At 48.5% G+C, this 26,143-nt stretch overlaps 15 protein-coding genes across 16 annotated transcripts; 9 read left to right on the plus strand and 6 right to left on the minus strand.

Annotated features, from left to right (window-relative positions):
• Positions 1-316: 316 nt before the first annotated feature.
• Positions 317-844, plus strand: TERG_07720 (uncharacterized protein; the record flags this gene model as incomplete). The annotated part of the gene is made up of 1 exon (XM_003232056.2): positions 317-844. The coding sequence occupies one exon, from the start codon at positions 317-319 to the stop codon at positions 842-844; it is 528 nt and encodes a 175-aa protein (XP_003232104.2).
• Positions 845-1,366: 522 nt separating this feature from the next.
• TERG_07721 (uncharacterized protein) lies at positions 1,367-2,635 on the minus strand (the record flags this gene model as incomplete). The annotated part of the gene is made up of 2 exons (XM_003232057.1): positions 1,367-2,502; positions 2,572-2,635. The coding sequence occupies 2 exons, from the start codon at positions 2,633-2,635 to the stop codon at positions 1,367-1,369; spliced, it is 1,200 nt and encodes a 399-aa protein (XP_003232105.1).
• Positions 2,636-3,092: 457 nt separating this feature from the next.
• Positions 3,093-3,512, plus strand: TERG_12588 (uncharacterized protein; the record flags this gene model as incomplete). Its single annotated transcript, XM_047751530.1, has 1 exon — positions 3,093-3,512. One exon carries the CDS (start codon positions 3,093-3,095, stop codon positions 3,510-3,512), a length of 420 nt encoding a protein of 139 aa, XP_047607345.1.
• A 2,456-nt stretch (positions 3,513-5,968) lies between these two features.
• TERG_07723 (uncharacterized protein) lies at positions 5,969-6,841 on the plus strand (the record flags this gene model as incomplete). Its single annotated transcript, XM_003232059.1, has 2 exons — positions 5,969-6,110; positions 6,162-6,841. The coding sequence occupies 2 exons, from the start codon at positions 5,969-5,971 to the stop codon at positions 6,839-6,841; spliced, it is 822 nt and encodes a 273-aa protein (XP_003232107.1).
• Positions 6,842-7,449: 608 nt separating this feature from the next.
• Positions 7,450-9,250, plus strand: TERG_08951 (uncharacterized protein; the record flags this gene model as incomplete). The annotated part of the gene is made up of 3 exons (XM_047749023.1): positions 7,450-8,001; positions 8,270-8,756; positions 8,832-9,250. The coding sequence occupies 3 exons, from the start codon at positions 7,450-7,452 to the stop codon at positions 9,248-9,250; spliced, it is 1,458 nt and encodes a 485-aa protein (XP_047604813.1).
• Positions 9,251-9,717: 467 nt separating this feature from the next.
• Positions 9,718-10,129, minus strand: TERG_07726 (uncharacterized protein; the record flags this gene model as incomplete). Its single annotated transcript, XM_003232061.1, has 2 exons — positions 9,718-9,725; positions 9,790-10,129. The coding sequence occupies 2 exons, from the start codon at positions 10,127-10,129 to the stop codon at positions 9,718-9,720; spliced, it is 348 nt and encodes a 115-aa protein (XP_003232109.1).
• Positions 10,130-11,164: 1,035 nt separating this feature from the next.
• On the plus strand, positions 11,165-12,891 carry TERG_07727 (uncharacterized protein; the record flags this gene model as incomplete). Its single annotated transcript, XM_003232062.2, has 2 exons — positions 11,165-11,182; positions 11,344-12,891. The coding sequence occupies 2 exons, from the start codon at positions 11,165-11,167 to the stop codon at positions 12,406-12,408; spliced, it is 1,083 nt and encodes a 360-aa protein (XP_003232110.2). The 3' UTR covers positions 12,409-12,891.
• A 631-nt stretch (positions 12,892-13,522) lies between these two features.
• Positions 13,523-14,785, plus strand: TERG_07728 (uncharacterized protein; the record flags this gene model as incomplete). The annotated part of the gene is made up of 1 exon (XM_003232063.2): positions 13,523-14,785. One exon carries the CDS (start codon positions 13,523-13,525, stop codon positions 14,783-14,785), a length of 1,263 nt encoding a protein of 420 aa, XP_003232111.2.
• A 267-nt stretch (positions 14,786-15,052) lies between these two features.
• Positions 15,053-16,718, minus strand: TERG_07729 (signal recognition particle protein SRP54; the record flags this gene model as incomplete). The annotated part of the gene is made up of 2 exons (XM_003232064.1): positions 15,053-16,579; positions 16,641-16,718. The coding sequence occupies 2 exons, from the start codon at positions 16,716-16,718 to the stop codon at positions 15,053-15,055; spliced, it is 1,605 nt and encodes a 534-aa protein (XP_003232112.1).
• A 227-nt stretch (positions 16,719-16,945) lies between these two features.
• On the plus strand, positions 16,946-17,788 carry TERG_07730 (rRNA processing protein RRP15; the record flags this gene model as incomplete). Its single annotated transcript, XM_003232065.1, has 1 exon — positions 16,946-17,788. The coding sequence occupies one exon, from the start codon at positions 16,946-16,948 to the stop codon at positions 17,786-17,788; it is 843 nt and encodes a 280-aa protein (XP_003232113.1).
• Positions 17,789-18,104: 316 nt separating this feature from the next.
• On the minus strand, positions 18,105-18,864 carry TERG_07731 (uncharacterized protein; the record flags this gene model as incomplete). 2 transcript variants are annotated; one of them, XM_003232066.1, is made up of 3 exons in its annotated part: positions 18,105-18,349; positions 18,408-18,514; positions 18,584-18,864. In XM_003232066.1, the coding sequence occupies 3 exons, from the start codon at positions 18,862-18,864 to the stop codon at positions 18,105-18,107; spliced, it is 633 nt and encodes a 210-aa protein (XP_003232114.1). The 2 variants fall into 2 exon arrangements, with proteins under 2 accessions (XP_003232114.1, XP_047607346.1); XM_047750461.1 differs by having other exon boundaries at positions 18,280-18,514.
• Positions 18,865-19,237: 373 nt separating this feature from the next.
• TERG_07732 (uncharacterized protein) lies at positions 19,238-20,926 on the plus strand (the record flags this gene model as incomplete). Its single annotated transcript, XM_003232067.1, has 2 exons — positions 19,238-19,621; positions 19,685-20,926. 2 exons carry the CDS (start codon positions 19,238-19,240, stop codon positions 20,924-20,926), a joined length of 1,626 nt encoding a protein of 541 aa, XP_003232115.1.
• A 717-nt stretch (positions 20,927-21,643) lies between these two features.
• TERG_07733 (uncharacterized protein) lies at positions 21,644-23,074 on the minus strand (the record flags this gene model as incomplete). Its single annotated transcript, XM_003232068.1, has 1 exon — positions 21,644-23,074. One exon carries the CDS (start codon positions 23,072-23,074, stop codon positions 21,644-21,646), a length of 1,431 nt encoding a protein of 476 aa, XP_003232116.1.
• An 805-nt stretch (positions 23,075-23,879) lies between these two features.
• TERG_07734 (uncharacterized protein) lies at positions 23,880-24,686 on the plus strand (the record flags this gene model as incomplete). Its single annotated transcript, XM_003232069.1, has 2 exons — positions 23,880-24,420; positions 24,484-24,686. 2 exons carry the CDS (start codon positions 23,880-23,882, stop codon positions 24,684-24,686), a joined length of 744 nt encoding a protein of 247 aa, XP_003232117.1.
• Positions 24,687-25,110: 424 nt separating this feature from the next.
• Positions 25,111-25,971, minus strand: TERG_07735 (mitochondrial 54S ribosomal protein IMG1; the record flags this gene model as incomplete). The annotated part of the gene is made up of 3 exons (XM_003232070.1): positions 25,111-25,216; positions 25,322-25,700; positions 25,779-25,971. 3 exons carry the CDS (start codon positions 25,969-25,971, stop codon positions 25,111-25,113), a joined length of 678 nt encoding a protein of 225 aa, XP_003232118.1.
• Positions 25,972-26,143: the final 172 nt, after the last annotated feature.

Below are 26,143 nucleotides of genomic sequence, written 5' to 3' on the forward strand. Positions count from 1 at the left end.
CACCACCTCTACCAGACGGACGGAATCGTGCCTCAGCCTGCCAGCTGAGCCAGCTCAGCTTCGATACCAGATACAGCACCATCTCCCAGCGGCCGCAGATCAGTTACGTGCTCTCCTGCGCAAGCAAAAGGCCACCGTCTGGTGCGATCGGGCCCAGGCAGAGGACCCCCGCCTGCTCGCCCAGCGCCGCGCTGCCAAACAGCGAGCCCTGCTCGAAGTCCACGGCAGCTCCTCCACCCGCAGCAGCACCCTAATCAGCGGAGGCAAGATCCGGCACAGCGGCAACGGCCGTTCTATAAGCTACAACACCAGCACAATGGTTGGCGCCGGCGTGCCCTTGCGACTGAGCGCAAACGAGGTCGGAGGCGCAGACGACGAACTGGACGACCGCATAGACGCCAGCCAGCTTATACACCGCCGTACGGGGAGCAGCAGGAGCTCGACGGCCAGCAATCGCATATCTGCTGCTCACCAGCGGGCCGGCCAGACTCGTCTCAGCAGCAGCAGCAGCGCAAACAACACCCCTCCCAACGCAGACATACCAGACATCGTCGAGACGCCTGCTGCCACCCTGGAGAATATCAAGGACGAAGACTTCCTGAAGAAACCCAATCGATCGTCTGCTAATACTGCATCCGACCAGCAGCGTCCGGCTACCTCACACAGCGAGGAAGAGGACGAGTTCGGCAAGATTACAGAAATGGCTGCTCCCACGGGCATGTCAACGGCCATGCAGAAACGGAGGATCTCAGACGACCTGAAACGGCGAGGCAGCGTCGACGAGCGCACGTCCAGTATGACCGGCGTCAGGCTCTTCGTAGCCAATCCAGATCTAAGCGATTAATCGACCTCCTCTCTCTCCTCCGCCCTTTTTCTCCCCTTCTTTTTGATAGTTCTCAACATTCGGGTCTGGAGAACCTGGTGTTCATCCACCCCTTTTGTTCTCTTCTACGCCAATTACTTCTTCTTCTACTTCTACTTCTTCCTACTCTTTGTTTTATCCTCTTTCTCCAATGTTTGGCCCTTTACGATCTTCCTTTCTCCCGAGAATACAATTGCTTCTTACATGCATGGTGTCCCCCTTTGTCCTCAATATAAAATTACCCACTCACCGTCCCCGCTGAAAGTCTGCTGAATCTCAGGCATTATCACCAATTTTTTTTCTTAAAAAAAAAAAAAAAAAAACAAACAAACAAAAGGCTGTTTTTAATGCTTAATCCATGTCCATAGTACTTATTAGGCAATAATGCAATGAAAAGAAAAACACATATGCCTGGAGTTAATATCACTGTTACTACTACCAAATGTACAAGCAAAAAAGCAACGAGACCAAATAGCTAACCAGCTTGGTATGAATTTGACCAACTCAGAGCTTTGTCCGGGCAACAACCTTAACTTTAACAAGACCACCATTATGCACTTCATAATCCCTTCCAGCCTGCCATCCAAGCCAGTCCTTTAAGGTCTCCTCGCCCCCGGAGCCAGGATGAATGCCGCCCCCGCTCCATCCGCCGTCATCAGGCCTGATGTCTAGCCCCGGCGTATCTGATAGCCCAACAACAGGCCGCTGGTCGTACCCTGCCTCCTCGAGCTCGTCCATGGTAAGCACGGGTGTAGCACAAGCATCCGTCCCGTCAAATATAGCCTCCCATTCACTCCGGGTCCTTTCCCGGAACTTCCTCGCAAACACAGCTCGCATGTACGGCCAATTCTCCTTATCCTGCCTGTCCATACTGGAGCCAAGAGGAAACACCTCTTCCTCTCTCAGCCCCAGCCTATCCAGCAGCGCAGAATAGAACTGTGGCTCCAAGGCTCCTACGGCAAAATATCTCCCTTTATCCTTGGTCTCGTAAGTATCGTAGTACGGACACCCGCCGTCAAGAACATTACTGCCTCTGGGCCCATCCCACATTGGTGTCTGCCTCGCCAAGCGGGGAAATGTAGCCAGGTAGGCTGACCCATCTACCATATTGGCATTGACTACTTGGCCCCTTCCTGTGGCCTGACGAGCAAGCAGCGCAAGTAATATTCCCTGGAAACATACCGCTCCGCCGCCAGCAAAGTCTCCGAGAATGTTCCCCGGTGCGTACGGCTTCTGTCCTTCCCGTCCTAGGAGAGATAGAGCCCCGGAGACTGCTATGTAGTTTATATCGTGACCTGCCATGTCCTTGTACTTCCCATCGCGACGAAACCCTGTCATGCGTGCAATGATAAGGCGGGGGTTATGCTTCAGTAGTACAGTTGTAGGACATAGACCTAGCTTCTCCAGGACGCCAGGGCGGTAAGGGTCGATGAGGACATCGGCTTTTGATAGCAGGGAGAGCAGAACGGCCTTTGAAGCAGGGTTCTTGAGATCGAGGCTGATGGATCTTTTGTGCCGGGTTAGTGCGTCGAATGTAGGGGGTGGGACGGGCTTTGACTGAGAATGGGCATTGGGATGCGGTCGATCGATTCTAACAACAGATGCGCCATAATCGCTGAGCATGAGGCCAGCAAATGGGCCTGAGTATGTTAATTAGGGGGTAATTCAACTGTGTAGTTAAATGGCTTAACGATTGATAACAAACTGACCTGGGGCTAGACCGGCGAGCTCGACAACCCGTATACCCTGCAATGGGGGAGCAGAGCCTGTCATAGTGCAACCCAATTTCCAGGTAATAGTATCCCAGGCAGTTAAAGGAGCCTTTGCTGGGCTATAGTTGGAACAAACCTGGCTGTCTGTCCGCTCCTTGACTGCCTGGCTCTCGCGATCTGATAACCGCACACGAACCGGAGCTCGGGCCAACCTCCCACAGGAGCCGAGGTAAATGTCACGTGCATCCAGATGAAACCCAATGATTGATAAGATCTAGATCAAGATAAGGGAGATTAGGGAGATAACAATAACACCGAATATCATAACCAAAAAGTTTTGCATCAATAAAGGAAAAACACATTATTCATACACGCTATACAAGGCCCTGAAAGATCTGAATAGATAGACGAGCACCAAAGACAAAAGAATATCCAGGCTGATATTATCCAGTCGCAGGGTGTCCCTGGATCAGCTAGCCGGCTCTCCCAAAAGGGTATTCCAAATCTCTCCAATCTCAATGTCCTGCACTTTTCTAGCATATTTATATTTGTACCCCTGTTTATTCCCGTTTTCATTTTTCTTCGATATAATGTTGTCTCCAACTTCCTGCTTCCCCCACATAGTCATTAATACCCTACCCAATTTGTCGTTGTCCCTAGTTAGCTCGTCAACGCGGGATTTCCAAACGTCTTCTCTCTCGCGCATGATTTCAACAATCTTGCTGTCGATTTTCTTCGCAGCAGAAGTATTAGCCTTGATGATAGCTTCAAGTCTCTTCTGTGTCATATGGTGGTGTGCTATTTCGGCTTCCATACGCGTCATGTCTTTCTCAAGCCTCTCTTTGGCTGCCTGTTCTGCCTTGAGCTCTGCCGTAAGGACACTTTCCCGGTTCTTAGAGGCAGCCAAACGGGCCTGGAGTTCACTGCTAGGCCCTTGAGTGTTGTTTCGATATTTGGCTAGCTGCTCAGAGTGGGATGATTTGAGCTTCGCTATCTGTGACTTGTGTGACTCTTCGGCCTCCGCTCGAAGTTTCCGCAAAGCTTCGAGCGCTTGATCATGCTCCTGGGTAGTCTCAGTTGCCCTCTTTTTGAGCTTTGCATTATCACAGGTGAGGACAGCGATCCTCTCGAGTAGCTCGGTGTTCTCGTTCTTAACAGACTCAATTTTGGAAGACGTCTCGGTGAGCCGGTCACGATAGAGTTCGGCTTTTCGAGCTTCGAGACGTGCCGCGCCGTTGGCCTTCTTGAGTAGCTTCTGCAATTCCTTCTGTGCATCTTCAGATTCTTTCGAGCGCTGTTTCTGCTCTTCTAAAGACTTCTCACTTAGATTTTTCACATGTTCTCTCAAAAGAGCAACGATTTCAAAGAAAGGTTTTCCCAACGCAGGGAGGGCCAGCTCTCCTGCAAATTTCTGAATTTCCCTTAGTCTTGCCAAACTCTCTGCGGCTTCTTCGGCCTTTTGAGACTCTGTTGACTCCAACTGCGCCTTTAAGTTTTCAACAGCCTTCTCCAGATCCTCCGAAGTCTTCTGGATCGAGTCCCGTTCCCTGGTGACGGAAGTTAACTGATACTTCAGGCTGTACACTCCGCCGAGCTTCTTTTCACAGTCTTGTTTTGTTTGCTTCAATTCTGCACTTATCTCCTCGGAATGGCGCTTATGGGCTGAACGAGCCTCTTCCAGCTTCTTCTCCGCATCTCTCAGTTGCTTAGTTTTGTCTTTCAAGTTACCCCTAAGGGTAGACTCTTTTGAATTCAGGCTAGCAACGTCACTCCGCGCTTGTTCCAGCTCTGACTTGGTTTTTCGTAATTCATTAAGCTCCGCATCAGTTAGCTTATTCATTTCGTCACGCCTCTGCAGCTGCTGTTTCTGTTCATCTATCTCCTTGCGTAAAGAGGCCTCTTCCGTCAGCTTCGCTTCCATCTCTCGGATACGTCTCGTTTTAGCTTCGAGATCCAATTCGAGTTGACAGATCTGCTGAGCAGCACACAATGTCTGGTCTCCCTGCTGGCTATTTATCGTATCGTCCATCCTGGACAGGTCTACTGTGGGAGTGGCTGGAGCAGATTTTCGACCCGGAGTATAAATAACCGAGGTTTCCTTTACATCGCCTGCTTCGTTGATGTTTCCAGATGGACTAGTCTGACGCTTTGATATCGATGTGTTTTGTAAAGATTCGTTTATGTCTCTCCAGAGAAAGTGTGCAGGTGTGGAGGTTTCCATAGTGTGCTCGAGCTGGGTATAATCCGGTAATCCTGTAACCCTCGTTGGCCCCTCCGGATCATGCCTATCATTTTGTTCATCCACGGCTTCTTTTTTATCTTCCCCACTGGCATCTGCCTTGGCTTTGCTTCCTTCCCCTTTGACCTGCACCTGGGTTCGTTGCGTGTCCTCCAGGTCAGCGTTCTTTAGAAGGTCGACCATGTTTAGCGTAAAGTCCTCAGGACCCTCGATATCAGACGAAGGATTGTTGCCATCCTCCTGTATCTTGTGTTTCTTTTCACCATCCTCCTTTCCAATACTAACTAGCTCACCGGGAAGTTTGTTGAGGTCAAACGTGTATTCGCTCAGGTCAACTTCCGAGTCACTGTTGTTGTTGTTTGTCATTTTCTTCGGAGACTCTCTGACGGGGATCCGACTCTTTCGAGAAATGTAAGGGCTTGTATGATTAAGAGGGCTTTGAGGATTGGTGTTCGATATGCTCTTTCTCTTCGTTCTCAGGTGTGGAAGCGATTTTCGACGTGGAATTGCGGACCCTGACGGGCTAGCGAAGAGCCCAGATTGACCAGGGGTATCATGGGAGGTTGGACATGGTGACGAGAAGCGGTTTGCCATGGTTAGAGGCCTACCAAGTGTGCAATGCCGTCTGCTATGTCAGAGCAGTCCACCAGCCGCCTTTCATGCTGTTTTCTTTCTCAAAGTTTTGCCGCCGCACCGGTCGCAGTGTTTACATCTTTCTACTTGCGGTTAGTGTCATATTTTCATCACGTGATTAGTTACGCGCTCCAAGAAATATATTGGATTTTGAGTTGGAACTTTTTTGCTATCGCAAAAACTCCAGCTTTTTCTTCATTCTTGGAACACGCTGAAAGCCGCGTTATCCGAGTCAACGCCTGCCCAGGTACGCCTTGATTTTATGGGAAGTGAGCCTCGACTACCCCGCACGCGTGTTCGACTCCAATTCATCTAGGTTTTATGAAATCATAACCACTCCTGCCTGGCCAATGGCTGTATCAACTCAAACCTTGGTGATGACGTCAACTGCGCAGTAGCTCCAGGTGGAATGAATAGATATATACCCTATGTCGGTACTTGTACTGGCTACTGTTCAGCATTCAGTTGCCTAGCAACTGTTTTTTGAGTATCTATGTGCTGTTACTTCCTCTCTGTATCAAGATGCCGAGCGATTCTACCCCCAAATGCCACCAAAAGGTGTATCCAAATTTTAGCTTGAAGGACAAAGTATACATCGTTACCGGGGGCGGTAGAGGTTTGGGCCTTGTGATTGCAGAGGCAATGACAGAGGCGGGAGCCGATGGTTTGTCCTTCTGCCTCTCCATATGTTCCTAGTGTTAACAGCTTGGGATAGTTCATTGCTTTGATGTGTTGCCCGAGCCTGATTCAGAGTTCTACGTTTCCCAGGAAATCGCGAACAACGATCACATTGGCTCGCTACATTACCACCATGTTGATGTCCGTGATTTGAAACATCTTGAGGAAGCGGTCGATAGAGTTGCGGGCCTATCAGGGAGGATTGACGGCCTTGTTGCTGCTGCAGGAATCCAGCAGCTCAAGGATGCAGTTGACTTCACCCTAGAAGATGTCACTAGAATGTTGGACGTGAACTATACCGGACTCTTCATGACTGTTCAGGCAGTCGCTCGACATATGATTAAGTCAGGGACCCGAGGGTCGATAGTCCTAATCGCTAGTATGAGCGGCTTTGTAGCGAACAAGGGGCTTCATTCAGCCACATACAACTCTTCGAAGGCAGCGGTTGTCCAGCTTGGCCGCAATCTGGCAATGGAGTGGGGTCCGAAAGGTATTCGTGTGAATTCTCTCTGTCCAGGGCATATCATCACTCCTATGGTCGAGAAAAATTTCGAAGAAGTTCCGGAACTAAAGGAGATTTGGATAAAGGAAAGTATGCTAGGCCGCCTAGCTCGACCTGAAGAGTTTACCGGAGCGGTTGTTTTCATGTTGAGTGAAGCTAGCAGTTATATGACTGGCAGCTCGCTCATAATCGATGGCGGCCATACAGCCTGGTAAGCTGAGAATGGGTTGGTTTCGTTTCATCTGTTGGTATGTCGAGGTATCCATCAGCTATGTTTCAGTGATTTTTAGCATATGAACTGTATTAGCTTGTTAGCAGCTTAATTTTAATAGCAAACCTTCTGAACTGTGTCTGCGCTCACTCTATACGTAGACGTGTCGTACCATTAAAAATAATCACTTTAAACTATTGGCTTGCGTTGCTTAGTTCCTAAATGTATTCTATTGGTTCAATATTTATATTAAACTCTAATCTCCAGTTTAACCAATAAATATCGTTTTATTTTTACATTCGCAACGGCCAGTGGTGCAACTTCACTGGTTGGTGGAGAGGCTTTATCCAATTAGCGCGATGGCATTGAATAACTCTTTACTAATATGATCTCTTAACTAATTCACCGTGATGTCGTCACTTGGACGTCTATATAAACTCCAGATCATCTTCCGCTGGCCATTTTTCTTCCCTAATTTTTATCCCTTAGACTTAGACACGCTTTGCTTAAGTTCCATTCTCCAAGGCTAGCATTAGTTACTTTCCTTGTTCCTCTGGTTACTGCGTCACAAAATACCATGTCTATTGGAGACACGGGAACCGAAATGCTGACATGTCCGAACACTTCTCAACGTCAGCAGTTTCTTATGCTGGCGCTCTGCTTACTGCCGAAACAGGTGTGGAGACACCATCTCAGGCTTCAAGGAGGATAAAAAAGACAGAGGGCTCTTCGGAGGATAACAGTTTCGCGATTCAAGGCGATAACGGGTTTAAAAATGAAGATTACCGTTGTGGTGGTCCGGGTCTTGTAAGGCTCCCGACACTCAACGAAATTTTAAAACCCAATGAGCCCCTCCATATACTATACCACGAGGAGCTGGTAGGTTCACTAAGAGATATACTTGAAAAGTGGAATGTTGATTCCAGATTTATACATTTAGTAAGACGATATCATGCTAGAGACAGCCCTGAGTCGTCTATGGAATGTATTGTTGTTTCTGCTAAGAAACATAAACTTGATGACTCTTGGCTTAATGCTTGCCGAGAGATTCGTGACCTTTTTCTGGAACATGGCAGGGTAAGATTGCAAATCGAAATTTCTGACGAAAGGGCTCTCGAGCCGATTATCTCGCGATCAATTTCAAGCAACGACCCATTTGTGCACGTATGGCCAGTACTAAAGGGCCAGATATTAGACATCCTCGGCGACAGCGAATAGACGCTTCTTACAGTTCTCGCTAGGGGTCCAGCATCTGGTCCATTTGTACGTACGATACTAATTTGTAGACTCATTGCAAAACTGGAATGATGTTCGAGATAGCATTGTTCATCACTTGGATACCAATGACCTGACTCATATTGCTGTCGAAATAATCCGTGATTCTATATTTCATTGCTCCGTGCAAGAATCCGTTCTTGAAGAGCGAGATTAGGACATCAAAGCGAAACTTGGAGGGAGCCTCGGAATGCAAGGAAAATCCACTTCATCATTCACTTTTGGAGGGTTTCTTGAATTACAATTCCATCGCAACCACCAATGGAAAAGATTTGGGCTGACAAATTTCCATTTTATGACAAATGATCATTACCTTGATGATTGGAAAAGCCAGGGAATCATGCCTGGTGACTCTAGAAATCACCTTACTATTGACCACCCAAGTCGTGGTGATTATAACAAGTCTATAAAGCATTATGAGAAAGAGGCTTCAAGCATTCGAACCCAGGAATATTATGAGACCAAGAAGCGCATGGAAAACAAAGACCCGTCTCTTTCTAGGATAAAGGTAGCTAACTTCAAACATGACACCGACCTTATGAACGGGTATATCAGGATGGCCAGGCTTGCAAATGAATTTTACCTGGAAGGATGCCAGTACCTAGGAAAGGTTTACGCAGCCTCCGGATATAGGATAACCCCAAGTAACAGGCTACTGGACTGGGCCTTAAAAGAAGTGGAACGCGAGTGACTTTCTGACAATGGAATACCGCGGGTAGAGGACCTGCCCAGAAGCTGCCGAGAACGATATTATCCGGCAGATAACACGGTTATACAAGGTGCCACCAATCTAAATGCTGATATGCCTTTGTGTAAGATCGGTAGTCGAACAGGTTTCACAGAAGGCAGACTCGGTGCTCTGCATGTTACTGATCTACAAAGCTGGTCAAAAAACCCGGATGGAAGCTGGAACAAGGTCCGTGGTTCACTTCATGAGATTTTTCCTGTTGCTCCCCGAGGGACGTTTGGCGATCCTCCCGGGGATTCTGGTGATATCATGATGGACCGAAACGGCTCATTTGTCGGACTTTATGTTGGAGGATTCCTGGAAAGCGGAACTGGTTATTTTATGGAAGCGAAGGATTTATTCGAGGATATTAGAGCCATTACTGGTGCGACTGATGTCAAGGTCCCATAGGATGGCTCCAGCAAGATGGTACATTGCCAGGATAGAATCCCCTACTCTCAAATTCGAATGGCTATTTTTCAGATAGACTCGAGAAATTTCCAGCCTCTTCACCTTTTTCATCAGGAAAATACAATAAATGAGACGTACATTTCTATGGTCGGCGTGGTTGAGAATCCGTTTTGACCCACTCTGGTGGGGCGCGGCCGCAACTCTAAGCTTAATTTTGTAGTTGAGGCTGAAAACAGATATAGTACTTATTGCGAAGGATAAGGTAGATCAAATAATGAAAAGAAAAAAAGGAGTACTCCATACGAAGCAATCATTTACATCAGGGTCATGTCGATGTATGGAGATAGCAAGTCAAAACCAACTCATTCACACGTTACCATTCCCACCACCAGATTCATTCCGCGTCAGACAATATCCTCCGTTCGATGACATTAACTCGTAAAGCATAAAGGCACACGGTGCAGCTGTCAAATGTCTGAGAAGTTCATTGGTGGTCAGCGTAATAAACTAATACGCAGTGAATATTTTCGAGCACTTACGAGCTGCGCAGTAGTATGATCCCAGTTGGGTCAGTCGACCACAGCCAAATTGGAGACATCTAGACCCGCAATCCGAAAGGTATCCACCGCCGTGTAACCCGCTTGACGATAGCGAGGGTGGATAGAGTAACGTTTCGTAGTCACTGGAGTAGATCCGATTGGAGTCGAAGTTGGGCGTTGGGTAGGATTCACACCAAGATCTCAGGTAGTTTGACGCGCTGAATTCGGGGATGGGGAGGTACTCTGTGTCTGGATCGAGGTACGGCTTGGAGTCCTCAAACTCCTCCCACAGAAGCCGTTCGGGGAATCTGATCTTGATATCTGATGCATATGGCCACATATTGACTGGTAGAACAACAAAAGAGTTCCTTTGACTGATGGGAAGTATTGTATAAAGGTTAATGAGTTCCAGAGGTAAGAAGGGATTATTTTAGACTAGAAAGAAGAGCGAGGATCTCTTCGTCTTATATAGTTCATTTCGTATAAATTTCTACTTAGCGCCTTAACTTTGCGGCGCAGCGGTTAACTTGCACCGTGTTTACCCAAGACTCTATCCTGGGTGACATGGTGAAACAATATTTCAATGCACGGGATGCAGCGAAAGGCCTATCACAAGTGCGAGAACAGGGCAAGGGAGACCCGGGCATTTGGTTGGAGTCACAAACGATTTCCTGGATGCAGCCCAGTAGTAGGGTTGATTGGACACCGTTTGCCCAAATATTCTTCCCCCTTGTTCATTAGTTAGCGCTGGATGAGGTTCTATGAATAAGATCTGAGGCGAATTCCGCGCTCAGGACATTGTCGATATGCCAAAATGCTCATGCACATGGCACGGCTGTTGTATCGGTAGGCGCCGGAGACCTGTTTCGAGCATGAGATTATTGAACATGGACGTCATGCCATAGTTAGTTGGTGACAGGGCTGGCCTCTAATTTTATCGGGAGCCTGCAAACCGGGCGCATAGGTGACGTTGGTCTAAATATGGATGGCTGTCATCTGCTCAAAGGGCACAATGTATGAGAAATATTGACTCATTCTTGAATACTCGAAGGGTGATGGCTAGTTAGGCATCCATATCGACGAAAGCTGAGTTGGGACTCGGAGTGGTGATGGTGACGGCGTCCACTGCGAAATAACAACGGCGTAGCATCCGCATGACCGAGAGATTTGACGGCTTGAGTCTTCCTATGTGATCCGCTGTGGGATGGAATCTAGACCGTAGACGCCTCCTTTGCGGCACAGCCTGTCATGCGCTGTGCGTCTCGGCTTGATTTCGCTGCCTAGACCGACAATGGGCGGCGACAAGATGGCCAAGTTACTGAGTAACTAACTAGTCGCCGAGGCACGATGCGCTGGCCTTTTCCTCGAGAATGCGATGGACATGACGGCTGGAGTATCTCTGAGACAGTGACGTAACTATCAGACTGTTGATAGCTGGGAATTCGTCCGCAGTTGCCTGATCGTTAGTTAAGTCGCTGGGCGTTGAAGCGCCAGCTCGGGGGGCAACCACCATCCAACCACATAGCTAACTAAACAGCCACTGTTGTTGACTAGTTGGTTAACGCAACTCCACCCTTGCTGGCAGCGAGTTTTGACGGCCCAAAGACCGCAGCAACAGACAGAACACAGCAGGCAGACCACCCGATCAGCGACAAGAGGCACCGAGAAGAGTTAGCATTATACCCAGATGCCGCCGATTCCACAAGCCCTGGGACGACGCGAGTGATATCCTATGTCCAGACGTACTTCCCGGATAATGGATCCTACGTCTCGCTGCTCCCGCTGTACACAAGCTCCAGCGGCATAACGCACATCATCCTGGCTGCATTCCACATCAACGAGGATGCAGAGAGCATCACTCTGAACGACGACTCTCCGGACCATACTCGCTACGGGCCCCTCTGGGAAGAGGTGCGGGTGCTCCAGGGCGCGGGAATCAAGGTGATGGGGATGCTCGGGGGAGCTGCAAGGGGGAGCTTCAGGCGGCTGGACGGAGATTCATTCATAGAATACTACGCTCCTCTCCGCGAGCTGATCAGAATGCGCCAGCTCGATGGCCTTGACCTGGACGTGGAGGAAGAGATGTCTCTCGAGGGGATCATCCGGCTCATCGACGCCCTCAAGTCAGACTTCGGCAACAGCTTTATAATTACCCTGGCGCCCGTTGCGTCGGCCATGGTACGGGGTCTACAGCATCTCTCTGGCTTCAACTACTTTCACCTGGAGGAGCAGAGAGGCTCCAAGATATCCTGGTACAACACTCAGTTTTACAACGGCTGGGGCGGGATTCAAGACGTAACCGCCTACGAAACTATCATGTCGAACGGGTGGCCGAGCGAGAAGATCGTTGCCGGAGTCTTGACCAACCCTCGGAACGGCACTCAGGGCTACGTTCCCGTGGAGCTTCTGAATCTTGTTTTTGCGACGTTGTGTCAGAGGCATCCATCGTTCGGTGGCGTCTCCGGGTGGGAGTACTTCAACGCCCTTCCCGGAGGGGAGGAGAAGCCCTGGCAATGGGCAGCTATCATGTCCTTTATCTTTGGAATGAAATATCTTTATGACACTGCCGTCGTTGGAGCTTTCTTGATGGCAGTGAATAATGGCCCGCATAGAAATTGATGACCATTCTAGACCCGACGACCCCGAAGACCTGTGTAGATTTGCGCTCACAAACGATGGAAGGAGAGAAGGAAAAGGGGGAGATGTTAAAAAAAAAAAAAAAAAAAGGAGAACTGTCTTAACGTACGATCCTCAGTGGAGTAGGAGTGCATATAAAAATTATGTTCAGCCTGAAACTGTGCTGTCTCTGTTTACGCCCTGACGTAATAGTTAACCAGCTTTTTGCCTGCTGCCTGCGACATCGCATATAACTTTTTCATGAAGCAAGAACCATTCATGACACAAGGACTCGACTGTTTGCCATTGAACACGCCCTGACAGCTCCGTCGAGCCGATAACTAGTCGCTGGTCGATGAGTTTGCAGACATGCGACGGTATCAGGAAGTGCTTGCAACCGTCTGCTCGACGCTCATCCGGTTCCTGGGTTACATCTTCCTACGCTGGGTATCTCGCCCTTTTCCCACCACCTCGATCGAGGGGGCCATCCATAGCTGACATTGAGCTCTAGATTCCCGCTCATCATGCGCCTCCGATCACTGCGTCGGCCCTGTGTATATATCTAAGCTTGATATGGGCGACATCCCCGAGCTCGACCCGCGACCGGGAGGACCAGCGTACAACCGCATCCACGACCAAAGAGTCGGCCAAAGATACTCACAGCCCTGGAAATGACAGACAGGTGTCCGTGTTACGGTCCCTGCTGACCGGCCTGCCATGTACCAGCTCGAAGCTGGTGACCTGGGTTACCGTGGGCGCCAATGTACTGCTCAACCTCTTCATACTCGATTTCGTCTTCCGTGGATCACTTCTCTATCCTACGAAGGACCTCTCGTTCGCTCGGGTTGGATACGTCTCAAAAGATAGCGCTAAGATTCTCATCCGAGAGCCCGACCCAGAAAACTTGCCATTGACGGTGTATCACCGGCTCAAACTCGACGCTCCAACGGATTCTTGGACGCTGACCGAAACGATAGACACCCTAAATGATACAACGGACTACACGTTCCCGGTAGTAATAGACGGCCTTGAACCTGAAACGGTGTATGAGTACCTGCTATCCAACAACATATCCGGAGAGTTCACCACCGCCCCAGGATCAACCTCTCTAGGGTCAATGCACCTCAACTTCTGGACGACAAGCTGTATCAAGGCGAATTTTCCGTACAATCCATTCTCCCACCCATTCAGGATTTACGGAATTGAAATGCTTTCCCAAGTGTACTCTAAACTGGATGATCTGGCCATACCTTCGTTTATGCTTTTCCTGGGAGACTTCATCTACATCGATGTTCCTCTCCAGTTCGGCTCTGCCATCAAGCATTACAGAGACGAATACCAAAAAGTCTACGCATCTCCAAGCTGGCACACGGGTAAGAATCCAGCTATAAACCTTCCCTGGATCCACATGCTTGATGACCACGAGATCCAGAATGACTGGCACGATGGCAATGTCACTGAGCCATACCCTGCTGCCATTGACCCTTACCATCACTACCATGTGAGCGTTAACCCTCCAAAGGCGAAGTCCCCTCACGCATCTCAGGAGAACACGACATACTTCTCCTTCACTCGGGGCCCTGCGTCATTCTTCATCCTGGACTCAAGGACATACCGTTCCCCTCCTGGATTGGACAATTCAACGATGCTCGGATACGCGCAGCTCCAATCCCTACTAGATTACATCTCCTGTCCTGAACCCGCACCGGTGAAATGGAAGATAATCAGTAGCAGCGTGCCATTTACCAAGAACTGGCACATAGGGACATCCGATACTTGGGGTGGTTACTTGAAGGAACGTCAAATTCTCCTGGAGGCCATGTGGCGGGCTGAACGTACCCTCGGCACTAGAATCGTCCTTCTCAGTGGTGACAGACACGAATTTGCTGCCACGAAATTCCCCAACCCTGCTACGAAGCAGATTGACTCCACATCTTCATCACTTTCCAAAGGTGAAGGTCAGGGTATCTATGAATTCTGCGCCGGCCCATTGAACCAGTTCTACCTTCCCAGCAGTTCCTATTATCAGACTGATGACGAAGATGTAACCATTAAATATATTCCAAACGGCAACTTCAAGTTTGGCGCTGTGGGTATTGAGATTCATCCAGATGGAGGGTCTGACCTAACATATACATTATACGTGAACTCTGAGGCTGTATGGCAATACAAGCTCTCAATGCCTTCAGATATAAAAGCAGGGGAAGCGGAATTCCCTGACGGCGAGGAGGTGTTTGACTTGGTTAGCCGTCCAAAGGGAAAACTGGACATGGGAGTTCTTATGTTCTGGAGAGGATTATACTGGCTAAATTCACAGGTCAGCACCCTTGTAGAAGGGGTGAACGGGTTAATTCTGAAAAAGGAAAGGCTAGACGAGTAAAACTGCATGACATGGCTTTTAAGATACTTGTATCAACTGTTTATGTTTTCATCTCATTCGTGCTACGCTCTCTGGCTTCGAGCTATTTATCAACCTCGGCCATTAAAACGAAAGTAAAGGAGGATATTGAACAAAAACGTGATTGTTCAGAGGCAATTTTGAGGCTGTCCTGTACTCCAAAACGCCATTTTCTATGGTACCTTTCCCTTCAGCCATAAAATGCAGTGAAATAATCATCAATATATAATGGTTCAAAAAAGAGGGGGATCATCGGCCTCGTCTGCTGCTGCCTCCGCGGCCAGCGCCCATTCCGCCCATTCCGCCCATAAGGCCACTCATCTGGCTCATCATGCTCTGTAAATCCATACCCCCAAGACCAGGCATTCCTCCACCGCCTGCACCACCTCCTTGGAGCATCTGCATCATTTGCTGCATGTCTCCCATTCCAGGCATATTAGGCATTCCAGCACCGCCCATGGCAGCCATCCTCTTCTGCATAGCTGCCATCTGCTGTTCCTTGTTGCCGCCCTTCAGCATATTCTGGGCACGTTGCATCTGCTTCTTCTGTCCTCCAACCTTCTTAGCCATGCCAGCCATCATCTTATGTTGAGAAAGAAGGTCCTCAACTTCTCTGACTGTTGTTCCGCTTCCACAGGCAAGGCGGACAACCCGGGTAGGTTGGTCGATGAAGACCTTGCCGTCTCCGTCTAGTTCTGAGGCCGTCATGCTGTCGAAGATATAGATCATGCGCCGGAGCTTAAGCGAGCCGTCTTCATCATCAAGACCAGATGTTATATTTGATAGACCAGGTATCATACTGGAAATCTTTGATAGGGGCCCCATTTTCATAATTGATGTGATGTTCTCTCGGAAATCCCGTAGAGTGAAGATTCCCTCCGAGATGTGCTTATATGTCTCCTTTGCGCCAGCCGAGTCCTTCGTTACTGCTTGAACATGCTCTACTAAACTTGCCATATCACCCATTCCAAGTAGTTTTTGGACAAAAGGCCGTGGTGCAAATCGTTCCAGGTCGAGCATATGTTCACCGGTTCCCAAAAATATAATAGGGGTCCGGGTTGCAGCGACAGCGGAAATGGCACCACCGCCTGCAGCGTGCCCGTCTGTCTTTGTGATGATGATTGCTCCAAAGTCTGCTGCTGACTTGAAGGCTGCTGACTGCGTCTCTGCGGCCTGACCAATTGTGCTATCGAGTACCATGATGGTCTGGTCTGGTTTTATAGCAGATTGAATCTGGGTCATTTCTGCAAACAAGTCTTCCTCCTGCCGATGTCTTCCACTGGTATCAACTATGATGATATCAAACCGCTCTTTCTTGAACTTCGCCACACCCTCTGATGACACCACAACAGGATCTGTCTGTGTCAAGCTACCGTAATACGGAATCTTCGCCTTCGTAGCATTTTGCTTGAGCTGGTCAAAGGCACCAGCTCGGAATGTATCCGCACAAACAAGAGCTGCCTTGAACCCCTTAGTCTGGTAGTGCCTCGCTAGCTTTGTACATGTGGTTGTCTTTCCAGCACCCTGCAGACCAACCATCATAATGACATTCGATTTACCCTTTTTTGGCTTGAAAGGCTCAGCATGTGGATCGACAAGCGCAACCAGTTGATCGAAAACGGCCTTCTGAATCAGACGTTTCTTGTTGACCGCTGGGGGTATGGAGGGGAGCTGAACGGCAGCTTTTATAGATTTGCGCAGCTGCTGAACTAACCGAACGTTTACGTCGGCAGACAGAAGCGCTGCGCATATTTCTTTTATCATCGCATCTAGCGCCTAGAAAGGGGGTCAGTATGAATAAGTAAAGGGAACGGTGGCCGCTGTGTCTGGAAGCTACCTTTTCATCAACTGCATTTGACCTGGTCAAATCGCTGACGGCGGCGTTTATACGTCGCCCTAAGTCTTGGAGAACCATCTCTTATGTGATATTCGGTTAACAGCCTCTAATAGTAAACGGACGAGCTTCTTATCCTCGTCTTGCGTCCTCTCGATGTGTGTGTTCAAACACAAAAAGGCGATAAGGCATGGGGCTGTTCACGTGACCGTGACTTTTTAATCTTTTAGTTATCAGTTAAAAAAAATGTTGAAAGTTGAAGATATCAAAAAGAAAAAAAGGCGAGAAGAAACACAGCGCAGAACAAGATGGCGCCGCCCTCGATAAAAAAGAGAAAGGTGGACGAGGGGATGAGGGGAAAGACGTCACGGCCGAAGAAGAAGTTTAGAAAGCAGGAATACTACAGCAGCAGTTCTGAGGACGAAGAAAACGCAGGAGCTCCAACCGACTTTGCAGCAGTGAACCTCAATGATTCAGACAGCGACGCCGAGAAGTCCATACAAAGCGATGTTTCATTAGAAAACGATGAACCAGATCTACAAGCAGAAGATCAAGAGGAATTGGCTACAACGGGAGAGTCAGATGGTGATGATGATGACGAGGACTCAGATGCATCTTCAGTCACTTCGTCTCAGGCTGGATCAACAAACACAACAAGCCGAAAACATATCTCCAAACGAAATGATCCGACTGCCTTTTCCACCTCCATATCGAAGATTCTGTCTACAAAGCTTCCCACGTCTGCTCGGGCGGACCCATTGCTGTCACGAAGTAAAGCTGCAGCTCAAACAAGTGCAGATATAGCAAACGAACGGCTTGAGCACCGCGCGAAGGCAAAGCTACGAGCAGAAAAGAAGGAAGAACTAGACCGGGGCCGTGTGAGGGACGTTCTGGGGGTGGATAGGGGTGAAGCTGGAGAGACAGCAGAATTTGAGAAGAAGCTGCGCAAAGTAGCACAGAGGGGTGTTGTCAAACTGTTCAATGCTGTCAGAGCAGCACAGGTACGGGGCGAAGAAGTTGCCAGGGAAGAAAGGAGGAAGCGCCTCACAGTTGGAATGGATGAGCGAGAGAAGGCTGTCAACGAGGTCAGCAAACAAGGCTTTTTGGACCTGATAAACGGCATTGGCTCGAAACCTATTGAAGAAGCTTGATTGTTATGTTAATTGATATCCGAAGAGGTAAAAAAAGCGTGAGCTGATATAGGAGTTTTGGGTTATGTGGGTGTTTCTGACATGATATACACGGGTCATCCTCTCCAAACCGGGGAGTACTTTTTGCAGGTCTATAAGGCTATTGTACAAATTACTAAACATTTAACCGCACGCATCATATGAACTGACTGTGCGATTATATCCAGAGGAAATATCGAATAGCGGCAGTTAAGCCGGTGGTCTCGAGTCAGGCAAGGTCTACAGCTCATGCCTCGAGATCTGGGTATGACCAATCCGCTCAAGGGAATAAATATCATCATTTCTTCTCCGCAAAGTCGCTAGCCTGCAAATTTCTAGTCATGCTGGGCAGCGTAACCACAAGGCCGTCTAGTTCCGGAGTCATCTTCACCTGGCATCCCAACCGAGAGGTCTCGGTCAAGCCAAATGCTAGGTCCAGCATGTCATTCTCGTCGTCATCAGGCTCCGGCATCTTATCGTACATATCTGGGCTCTCCACGATTACATGACATGTAGAGCAGGCGCATGAGCCTCCGCAGGCACCTTGCAAGACCGTTAGCAACTGGCCCGACGGCATGTATAATTGAACCAATTGACAAACCTTCCATCTCAAGATCGTTTGCCTGTGCTATATCAAGCAGGTTATCTCCCTCTGCGACTTCGAAATCGTGTCGTTCACCGTCTTTATCGATGAAAGTAATCTTGATCCTGTTTGATATATATTAGCAAAATTCCAACCACTTCTCTAGTTCCATTGAAGTCAGAGTCAAGACTCACTCTTCACCTGGCTTTGGTTTCGTAATATGTCCATGTAGCAGCTTCGAAGTCGAGGAGAAAGACCGGCTCAGTATGGATGAGCCGTGAGTAAGTTGCTGATATCTCGAAGTCCGTAGGACTGACCGGAAAAGTTGATGTGATCCCCCGGGCACATTAGACAGCAGCCTGCTCTGCCTTAATATACTCTTCAAGGGCGCATACTGTCCCGTCGAGAGTCTCTGGCCGGTACTCTGTGTTAGCGGTTGTAAGCCATGGCGGCATAGTCCTCTGGCTGCGGCCATCTCTGCGTCTCCTTTCTGTCGCGCACTCGCACCGGTCTAGGGAAGAAGAAAGGAATGGACAGCGAAGCCGTCTTAGGCGCCGAAGACTGACGATGCGCTGGTAGTGAAGTAGATATTCTGGCTGGTCAAGCTGAGTCCTGTAAGCATTCTGGCTTTACAAATATTTTAACGGAGTTTCTTTTTTTAGTACGGCCGTCGGAATTATTAAGAACTTGCGATGATTTCTATCTCCGAGACCAACAAGCAAGCAAGGGGAAAACACATCTAGAAGCGCAAACAGCAAACAGCAAACAGCAGACACAGGAAGGAAGTGAATCTTACGACGGTTACGACTTTGAACGACCGAGACTCTGGCGCTGGCCACGGATAGGCAATGAATTCGACACCAGAAGGCCCCAACCCGCTGAGGCCTTACTACGTGCCGTCTCCCATAGGGCTGTCCGATAGCCATGCCGCATCCAAGGTCGTTTCGAGCGCGGCAGCAGAGAATATAGCGAGCTTTGGGACGTCCGCGCGGGATATACTGTCTGATTTTGACTATTCGGACTACCTGGGAGACTCCTCGCCGTCGGTGGCAGAGTCCATCAAACAGCTATTGGAGAATGCAGCAAGGCGATACTCGCGGGTTTTGATGTCACAGCCATTCGAGGTCGCAAAGACGATACTACAGGTTTATGTTGCCGAAGATGCTGCCGCCGAAGTGGCAGAGGAGAGGAGAAAGCTGGAAAGGCGCCGAATGGAGCAAGACGAAGCAGAGGTGAGAATCGACCTAGATACGTGAACTATTTCTCGAGCATTGCTAACTCTCTGGATTATATAGAATGTATTCGGTTCGGACGATGAGAATAGCTACTTTACTTCTGCTGCGCCTAATGCGTCTACATATGCACCGTCTTCTAGGGGTCACCAAAAAGCTCCTCAGCGTGTAACTGACCGGGCTGGGTACATACCACAGAGTGCTCAGCCAAAGTATATGCTGAAGATAAGGGATTCGTCATCTATGCTTGATGTGCTATCTCAACTCTGGACCACTAGCGGACCAACATCAATATGGAAAGCTTCAAACACTACGTTTATATATTCGATACTCTTGCCTACTCTAAACACCTTTGTCCGGAGTCTTCTGTCTGCTATTCTAGGCTACCCAGAAGATTCCTTTTCCTCCTTTCCGGCCAGTGATATCCTAACATCAACCTCACCAGGCACAGATTTGATACTCTCTTGCCTCTCATCTGCTCTTTCAGCAATAATCCTATCGCCAATTGATACCGCGCGAACCTATTTAATTCTTACACCACACGGCCGCGGATCCCGTTCTCTCCTCCATTCAATCAGGCTTCTTCCATCTCCCAGCTACATGATTTCACCCCATCTTCTACCTATTACCATCCTTACATCGACATTACCGAATCTAATTTCTACCAGCGCCCCTCTTTTCCTAAAATCATATTTGTCCCTTGACCCGACGCTTAACCCTTCTACATGGAGTCTTTTCAGCCTTATGGCCCAAGGCCTTGAGTTAACTGTGCGAGTACCCCTGGAAACTGTTCTCAGACGGGCACAGATAGCGACCTTCACCTCTCCTGCTCTTCGCCGGCCGGGCGTAACATACTCAGCCCCAAGCATACCATCACCTACCTCCAGTGGCCCGCCTACAACATTGGAAGAAGCATCGTCAAATTCAAATACTCCCTTGCCTACCATTGTTCCATCTCCCCAAAGCTATAGAGGAATTATTGGCACGATGTGGAATATTATTTATGAAGAAGGCACAAACCCAACACCCACGGACCTACACACGGTAGAACAGGTTCTCGGCCGTTCTCCCCAGGTAGGCAGACAGGGAAACCGGCAAATCCAAAAACTTCGCAAAGGACAAGGCATTCAAGGCCTTTACAGAAGCTGGAGACTTGAGATGTGGGGTATAGTTGGGCTCTGGGGATCTAGCTTCCTTGGAACTCTTTTGAGCGGTGAAGAGGTCGATATTGCGCCTGATTCTATGGGCAAAATGTCTCTTGGATCCACTGGAGGCCATGTAGGGACCGAGAAGGGTGCCTTCTAAACTGCTTTAATCATCTTTAAAACTTTCAGTCTGGAGTCCACTCCATCTCACTTTCACTCGGCTTGAATAATATCCCTGATTTCGTTCAACTTCTTTGTTATTATATACTCTCCCACAAATTTCCATTAGACCAACCATCCCCTCTTTAATGTACTATACCCTATGGGCGGTCGACCATGGATACGTGAATTCGTGATATAAAAATGATAAGTGTAGAATAGTCGATCAAATCAGATTTTTTGCCGCGTAGCCGATCATGACTAAGGGAAACATGCACCACCTCTATACAAGTCCATCATTTCATCCATGTCAAGAAGCGAAATCCCTACTGGAGAGGGTTTCTAAGCGTATCCCAAGGATGCGTGAAAAAGGTAAGGTGAGACTGGGTGCTATTAATACAAACGGAAGACGAAAATCCAAACAAAAGCGTTAACTGAGAACGGGGGAATTTAATCAACCCAGAAATAGAAAGAAATTGACTCCGTGGCGCCTTTCCCTATTGAAACTCACGACATTAGCCTGGTCATACTATATGTATGCTCCAGGAGAATTGGAGTAGGGATATATACCTAATACCTCTAGGAATAGATGCTCATCTAGAACATGGTAGTAGGTAAAAGGAAAAATGAACCTGTTTTCAGCAGAAAGAGATAATCAAACAACGAAATCGTACGGGAGTTTCAGAGGACAAAAAAAGAAAAGGTAAAACCGTAGCTTTTACTTAGAATCAGCAAATCTTCGGTCAAAATATCGCAAGACGCCCATAACACTTGCGGCTTCAACTTCCAAAGCAGGTCGGTTGGTGAGGTTTTGGTCACGTCGCCGGTCAGGATTGAGGTTCTGTGGATTAGGAAGTGTATGTAGCTGGGGTATCCAATTGCTCAATTCATTTGATGCAGAGGCGAATTTTGGATGTAGAGATAGGGTAGTAAATGTATCAGCACAGCTGAGCGTAATTGGAGGTGATGATGCAGCCTGCCTGGACGAGTCTGAGCCAGATGATCGGTTTTTGCAGCATCCACCCTTTCCGCCGCCACCTCCACAGCACCCATCTTCCTGACGAGCAGACGCACGAGAGGCAGCAAGGCTCTTACAGAAAACTGAGCTTCGGGGATCTGCAAGACATTGAGCGCAAGTTCCTGGTCCATTGGCGCAGGGATTGCTCTTATTGCTCGACACTAACGTAGCTGACTTTGAGAGAACATCCCCTTCGGAGGGAGGCGGGGTGAATTGTGATATATTCTGAATAGATGGGAGCTTAGTCAACTGTGAAGGTTGATTGCCTCTGTCACTTGGCTGATCCTCTGCCATTTCAGCACAGATGCATGGCGAGCCATCCTGGCAAAAGCCACATGGATCTAACAATATGGGTGTGGCAGCATCATTCCCTGTTCGTGAATGCCTTCTGAGGGAGAAAGAATGGGTGAAATCGGTCTCTAGGTCTTCAGGCTCTGTCTTGATTTCGGGATTAGATCGGTGACGCTTTTGAGTAGCTCCTTGCGATGGCGACCTGCCCCGTTTGGAATGAGGGTCATCTGTCTGCATCTGCGTGATGTTGGCAATGTTGAAAGCATCATCAATACACTGACATCGCGTAGAGGAACACCTCTCGCACCCACCGATGACAGAATGGCCATTGTTTGTCGTTCTTCCGGAATCGTTGATCCTCTCAAGTTGCTTAATGGCGTCTTCCTTGGCAACTTTTTCGGTCATGAGCTCATCCTCCACAGCTTTGCATCGATTCTTCCACCATAGTAACTGGCTCTTGTATTCCTCTATCTGCTGTTGCTGTTGCTGGATGGTCCTCTTCAGAGCAGCTTCCTCACGCTCATTCTCTTCCTCAATTTTCTTGATCTGCTCTTCTAGTTCTCCCACTCTCGCAGCTCTTCGTTCTCGAAAGGCCCTCTGTGCTGCTCGGTTTTGAGCTTTACGCTTGGTAGGAGGTGTGTCTGTGGCCGGCTTACGACCTGGTTTTGGACGCGGAGGAACGATCCATTCCTTGGAGGTAATCGAGCATTGAGTGACTGGTGCTGGCGATGGGGCAGCAGCTAGAGGCTTCACTGAAAGCGATCGTTGATGTGGAGTGCTTGCAGGAGCGATTGAGAGTGGCGTATGGGCCGACGTAGGCGTTCCAGCAGAAGTCGACATTGTCATACTCCGTCTCTCATCTGGCCCGAAGCCGGCCTATCGGGGTGAATCGGCTTGAACTTGTATTCAGCCAAAAGGGAAGATATAGTGCGGGAGCCGGAGGGAGTTCGTATCCTCTATCAATTGGCCTCTGTGATAGCTACGATGTGCGGTTGTGGGAGCCAGAAGCCGTGAAACTGGTAGCAAGGATGGGTTGTCGTTGCTGGTTTTTTTCAACAAACCCGCGGGGACACTCGGATGATCTGATTAGATTATCGTGCGATGAACATGTGACTAGCCGGGATCACGTGTATTAGGTTATCAGATCGCCAAGACTTTGTATCTTCTCATTCCAACGTCAATTAAAGGAAAGAAAAAAAAAAAAAAAGAAACATGGATTGCTGAATAGAAAAAGAAAGCAAACTTTTGCGGTCAATAATAACTAATATGCAACTAGTTTGCTGCATGCTTGACCGAGCTCTGATAAGCCGGATTGAAGTTATCTGGCCCGGCTATTTTCTCTGGACTATTTATGGCCGGAAATTACAACTGGTCAGGTCCTCCGCACGCCCTTCCAGCAGAGCATCAGTGGAAGCTACCTACGTATAACTATCAAAATGATCATCTCGGTAACAGAGCCGGGGGTCCGGCATTTTCACGGGTAGATCATGGGTCAGCCATGGCTTGCTGTTGTTGCCGAATGTATGGATTGGATAATCTATAAAATTGGAGGAGTGACTCACAGTTGAATACGATCACAGATATATATAACCGTTATTTCTTCTCTATACTTCCATATAGCCCAATCTTAACATTATAAGGAAGTATGGCTTCTCCAAGTGTGCTGGTTTCAAGCCCCAAGGTTGCGGCCCTCCTCAAGAGGCTCCGCGGAGAGTCTGGAGCCCAGGAATCATCGTTCTCCGTCGTGTCATTTTGGCTTCGAAAGAAGATAATGACTATGATTCTTGGGAGCCGTAGATGGAACTCCGCCGATGACGACTTCATGAGAGACAAATATATCTGTCTAGAGGCCGACAAAAGTGAACTTGTCTATCTCCTAGCGAGATCTACTGGTGCTCTGAACATCGTGGAAGCAGGTACAAGCTTCGGCGTCTCGACAATCTACCTTGCTCTCGCAGCTGGACAGAACGCCGCAGCCAAAGCATCTAAGTCCATAACACCAGGTCAAGGCGCGCAAGTCTTTGCAACGGAAAATGAACCCACTAAGGCGAAGAAGGCGAAGGAGCATTGGAAGGAGGCTGGGGAAGAGGTGGAGCCCTGGATTACCTTGCTGGAAGGCGATCTTCGTGAAACACTACCGGATCAAATGAAGAAGGTCGATCAAATTGACATGTTACTGTTGGACAGTATGTTGACCCCCATTCTTCGCTCACCCTTCCACCACGATTTGCTAAGTCAATAAAATATAGTCTGGACTCCAATGGCTCTCCCGGCACTCAAAGCAGTTCAACCAAAGCTCCGTACGGGTGCACTTATCATTGCAGACAACACTGTCATGGCTCGCAGTGACTACAAGGACCTATTTGATTATATGGACGATCCTAAGAACGGCTTCAAGCACATGACGACCCCGTTCAAGGGTGGCTTGGAAGTCATTGTCTACCTCCCTTAAGGCCTTCGGCATAGCTAACATGGCCAGTGCCACCTATTCTGAGTGAATCACATATCTACTAGCACGATAGCAGATTTTAGCGCTCATTCACTATTTTACATCTGTTACTTCATTATACCTCTCAGTTACTTGTCTCTATAATATCAAGTTTCATCCATCGCGAATTGCAATTCTCGAGTTAATCTTTTGCAGCAAGCTCCACACATTGGTAAAGAATCTTCCAGTCATAAGAGATAGAATATAGTACAGGTCTAATAGGCAACATGCTACTCCAAAATGTCGAAAGGATAATAAAAGTTGTACAGGTTGTGCAGTGATATACATAGCAGAATCGTAGGTGAGACTGACAGGCAACTCCCCAATGCGCGGCTACGGGGAGATCGGGTATACTGGTGTTCAAAGATGCAAAGTAGGTAAAACACCATTATCGTTTGCGGGATCTCTGATCGCCTCCTCCGGCCAGTATACGCTTGGTTCGGAGATAGTTGCGCACGATATTTTCCACACTTCCTATATCGTGAGAGGGTTTTCTATAAACAGAAAAATTAGCAATGAACACCAGCAGAGGTAAAAAAAAAAATTATCCCCATATGTTCTTTGCGATTATTATGACGAAAAGCAGCGAGTAGTCATACCTCATATATGTCAATTTCGCACGTCTCTTTCTCTTCTCCGTGCGCTGGACAACCTCCACACCAACCACGTTAGGGCTATATGCCTTAACCCACATCTCACAGCTGATTCTCGTCAATTTGTTTCGCAGCAAAAATGCGGTATCGACTCCTCTCTGGCGAATATTCAGGCATACACCGGCGAAGGGATCGCCATTCTTAAACGTAACACGCAGAATGTCACCAACTTTGGCGCCCTGGCGATTTTTCGGATCGAAGAGCGCTTTTCTCTCGCCAGTAGGGTCAAGTACAGACAACTGCTCAGCCGTAAAGGCGGCAATAGGGTCTTTGCATGTGTCGTATGGGAAAGCTGGAGGAGGGTGGACCTTGAGCTCCTTGGTGCCTGTACATCACAAGCCATGTCAGTGACCAGCAACTCCAGTAAGCCGTAGTATGTCGAGAATATATGGCTAGATCATACCTTTCCCAGGCCGGCAGAACTTGGGAATCTGTGATATGAATTGTTCCGGAATAGTGGTAGGGAACGCGATCTTCTCTTTCCGGGGGGAGTGGACGGTATGGAGGAATTGACGGCGAGGCACCTGCTGCCTCAGCTCCTTGATTGCATTGGCACAGCAACCAATCGGTCGCAGCGCCGACTTCACAGAGGCCATCGTGGTGAGAGTCTTCGTCCTTGCGTGAGTTGTGCTGGTCTTCTTCTCTTCTTCCTGTCGCTCAAGTCTGAATAGAAAATTGAAAACCATCAAAAAGGTGGTCCGTGCCAAGCCAAGACATGAACTTTTTTTCTATCTTCGACTCTTTGGACGAAGCAAGAGAGCAAAAAAC

This window comes from Trichophyton rubrum (assembly GCF_000151425.1).
Source record: "Trichophyton rubrum CBS 118892 genomic scaffold supercont2.10, whole genome shotgun sequence".
In the NCBI taxonomy this organism is placed as follows: domain Eukaryota; kingdom Fungi; phylum Ascomycota; class Eurotiomycetes; order Onygenales; family Arthrodermataceae; genus Trichophyton; species Trichophyton rubrum.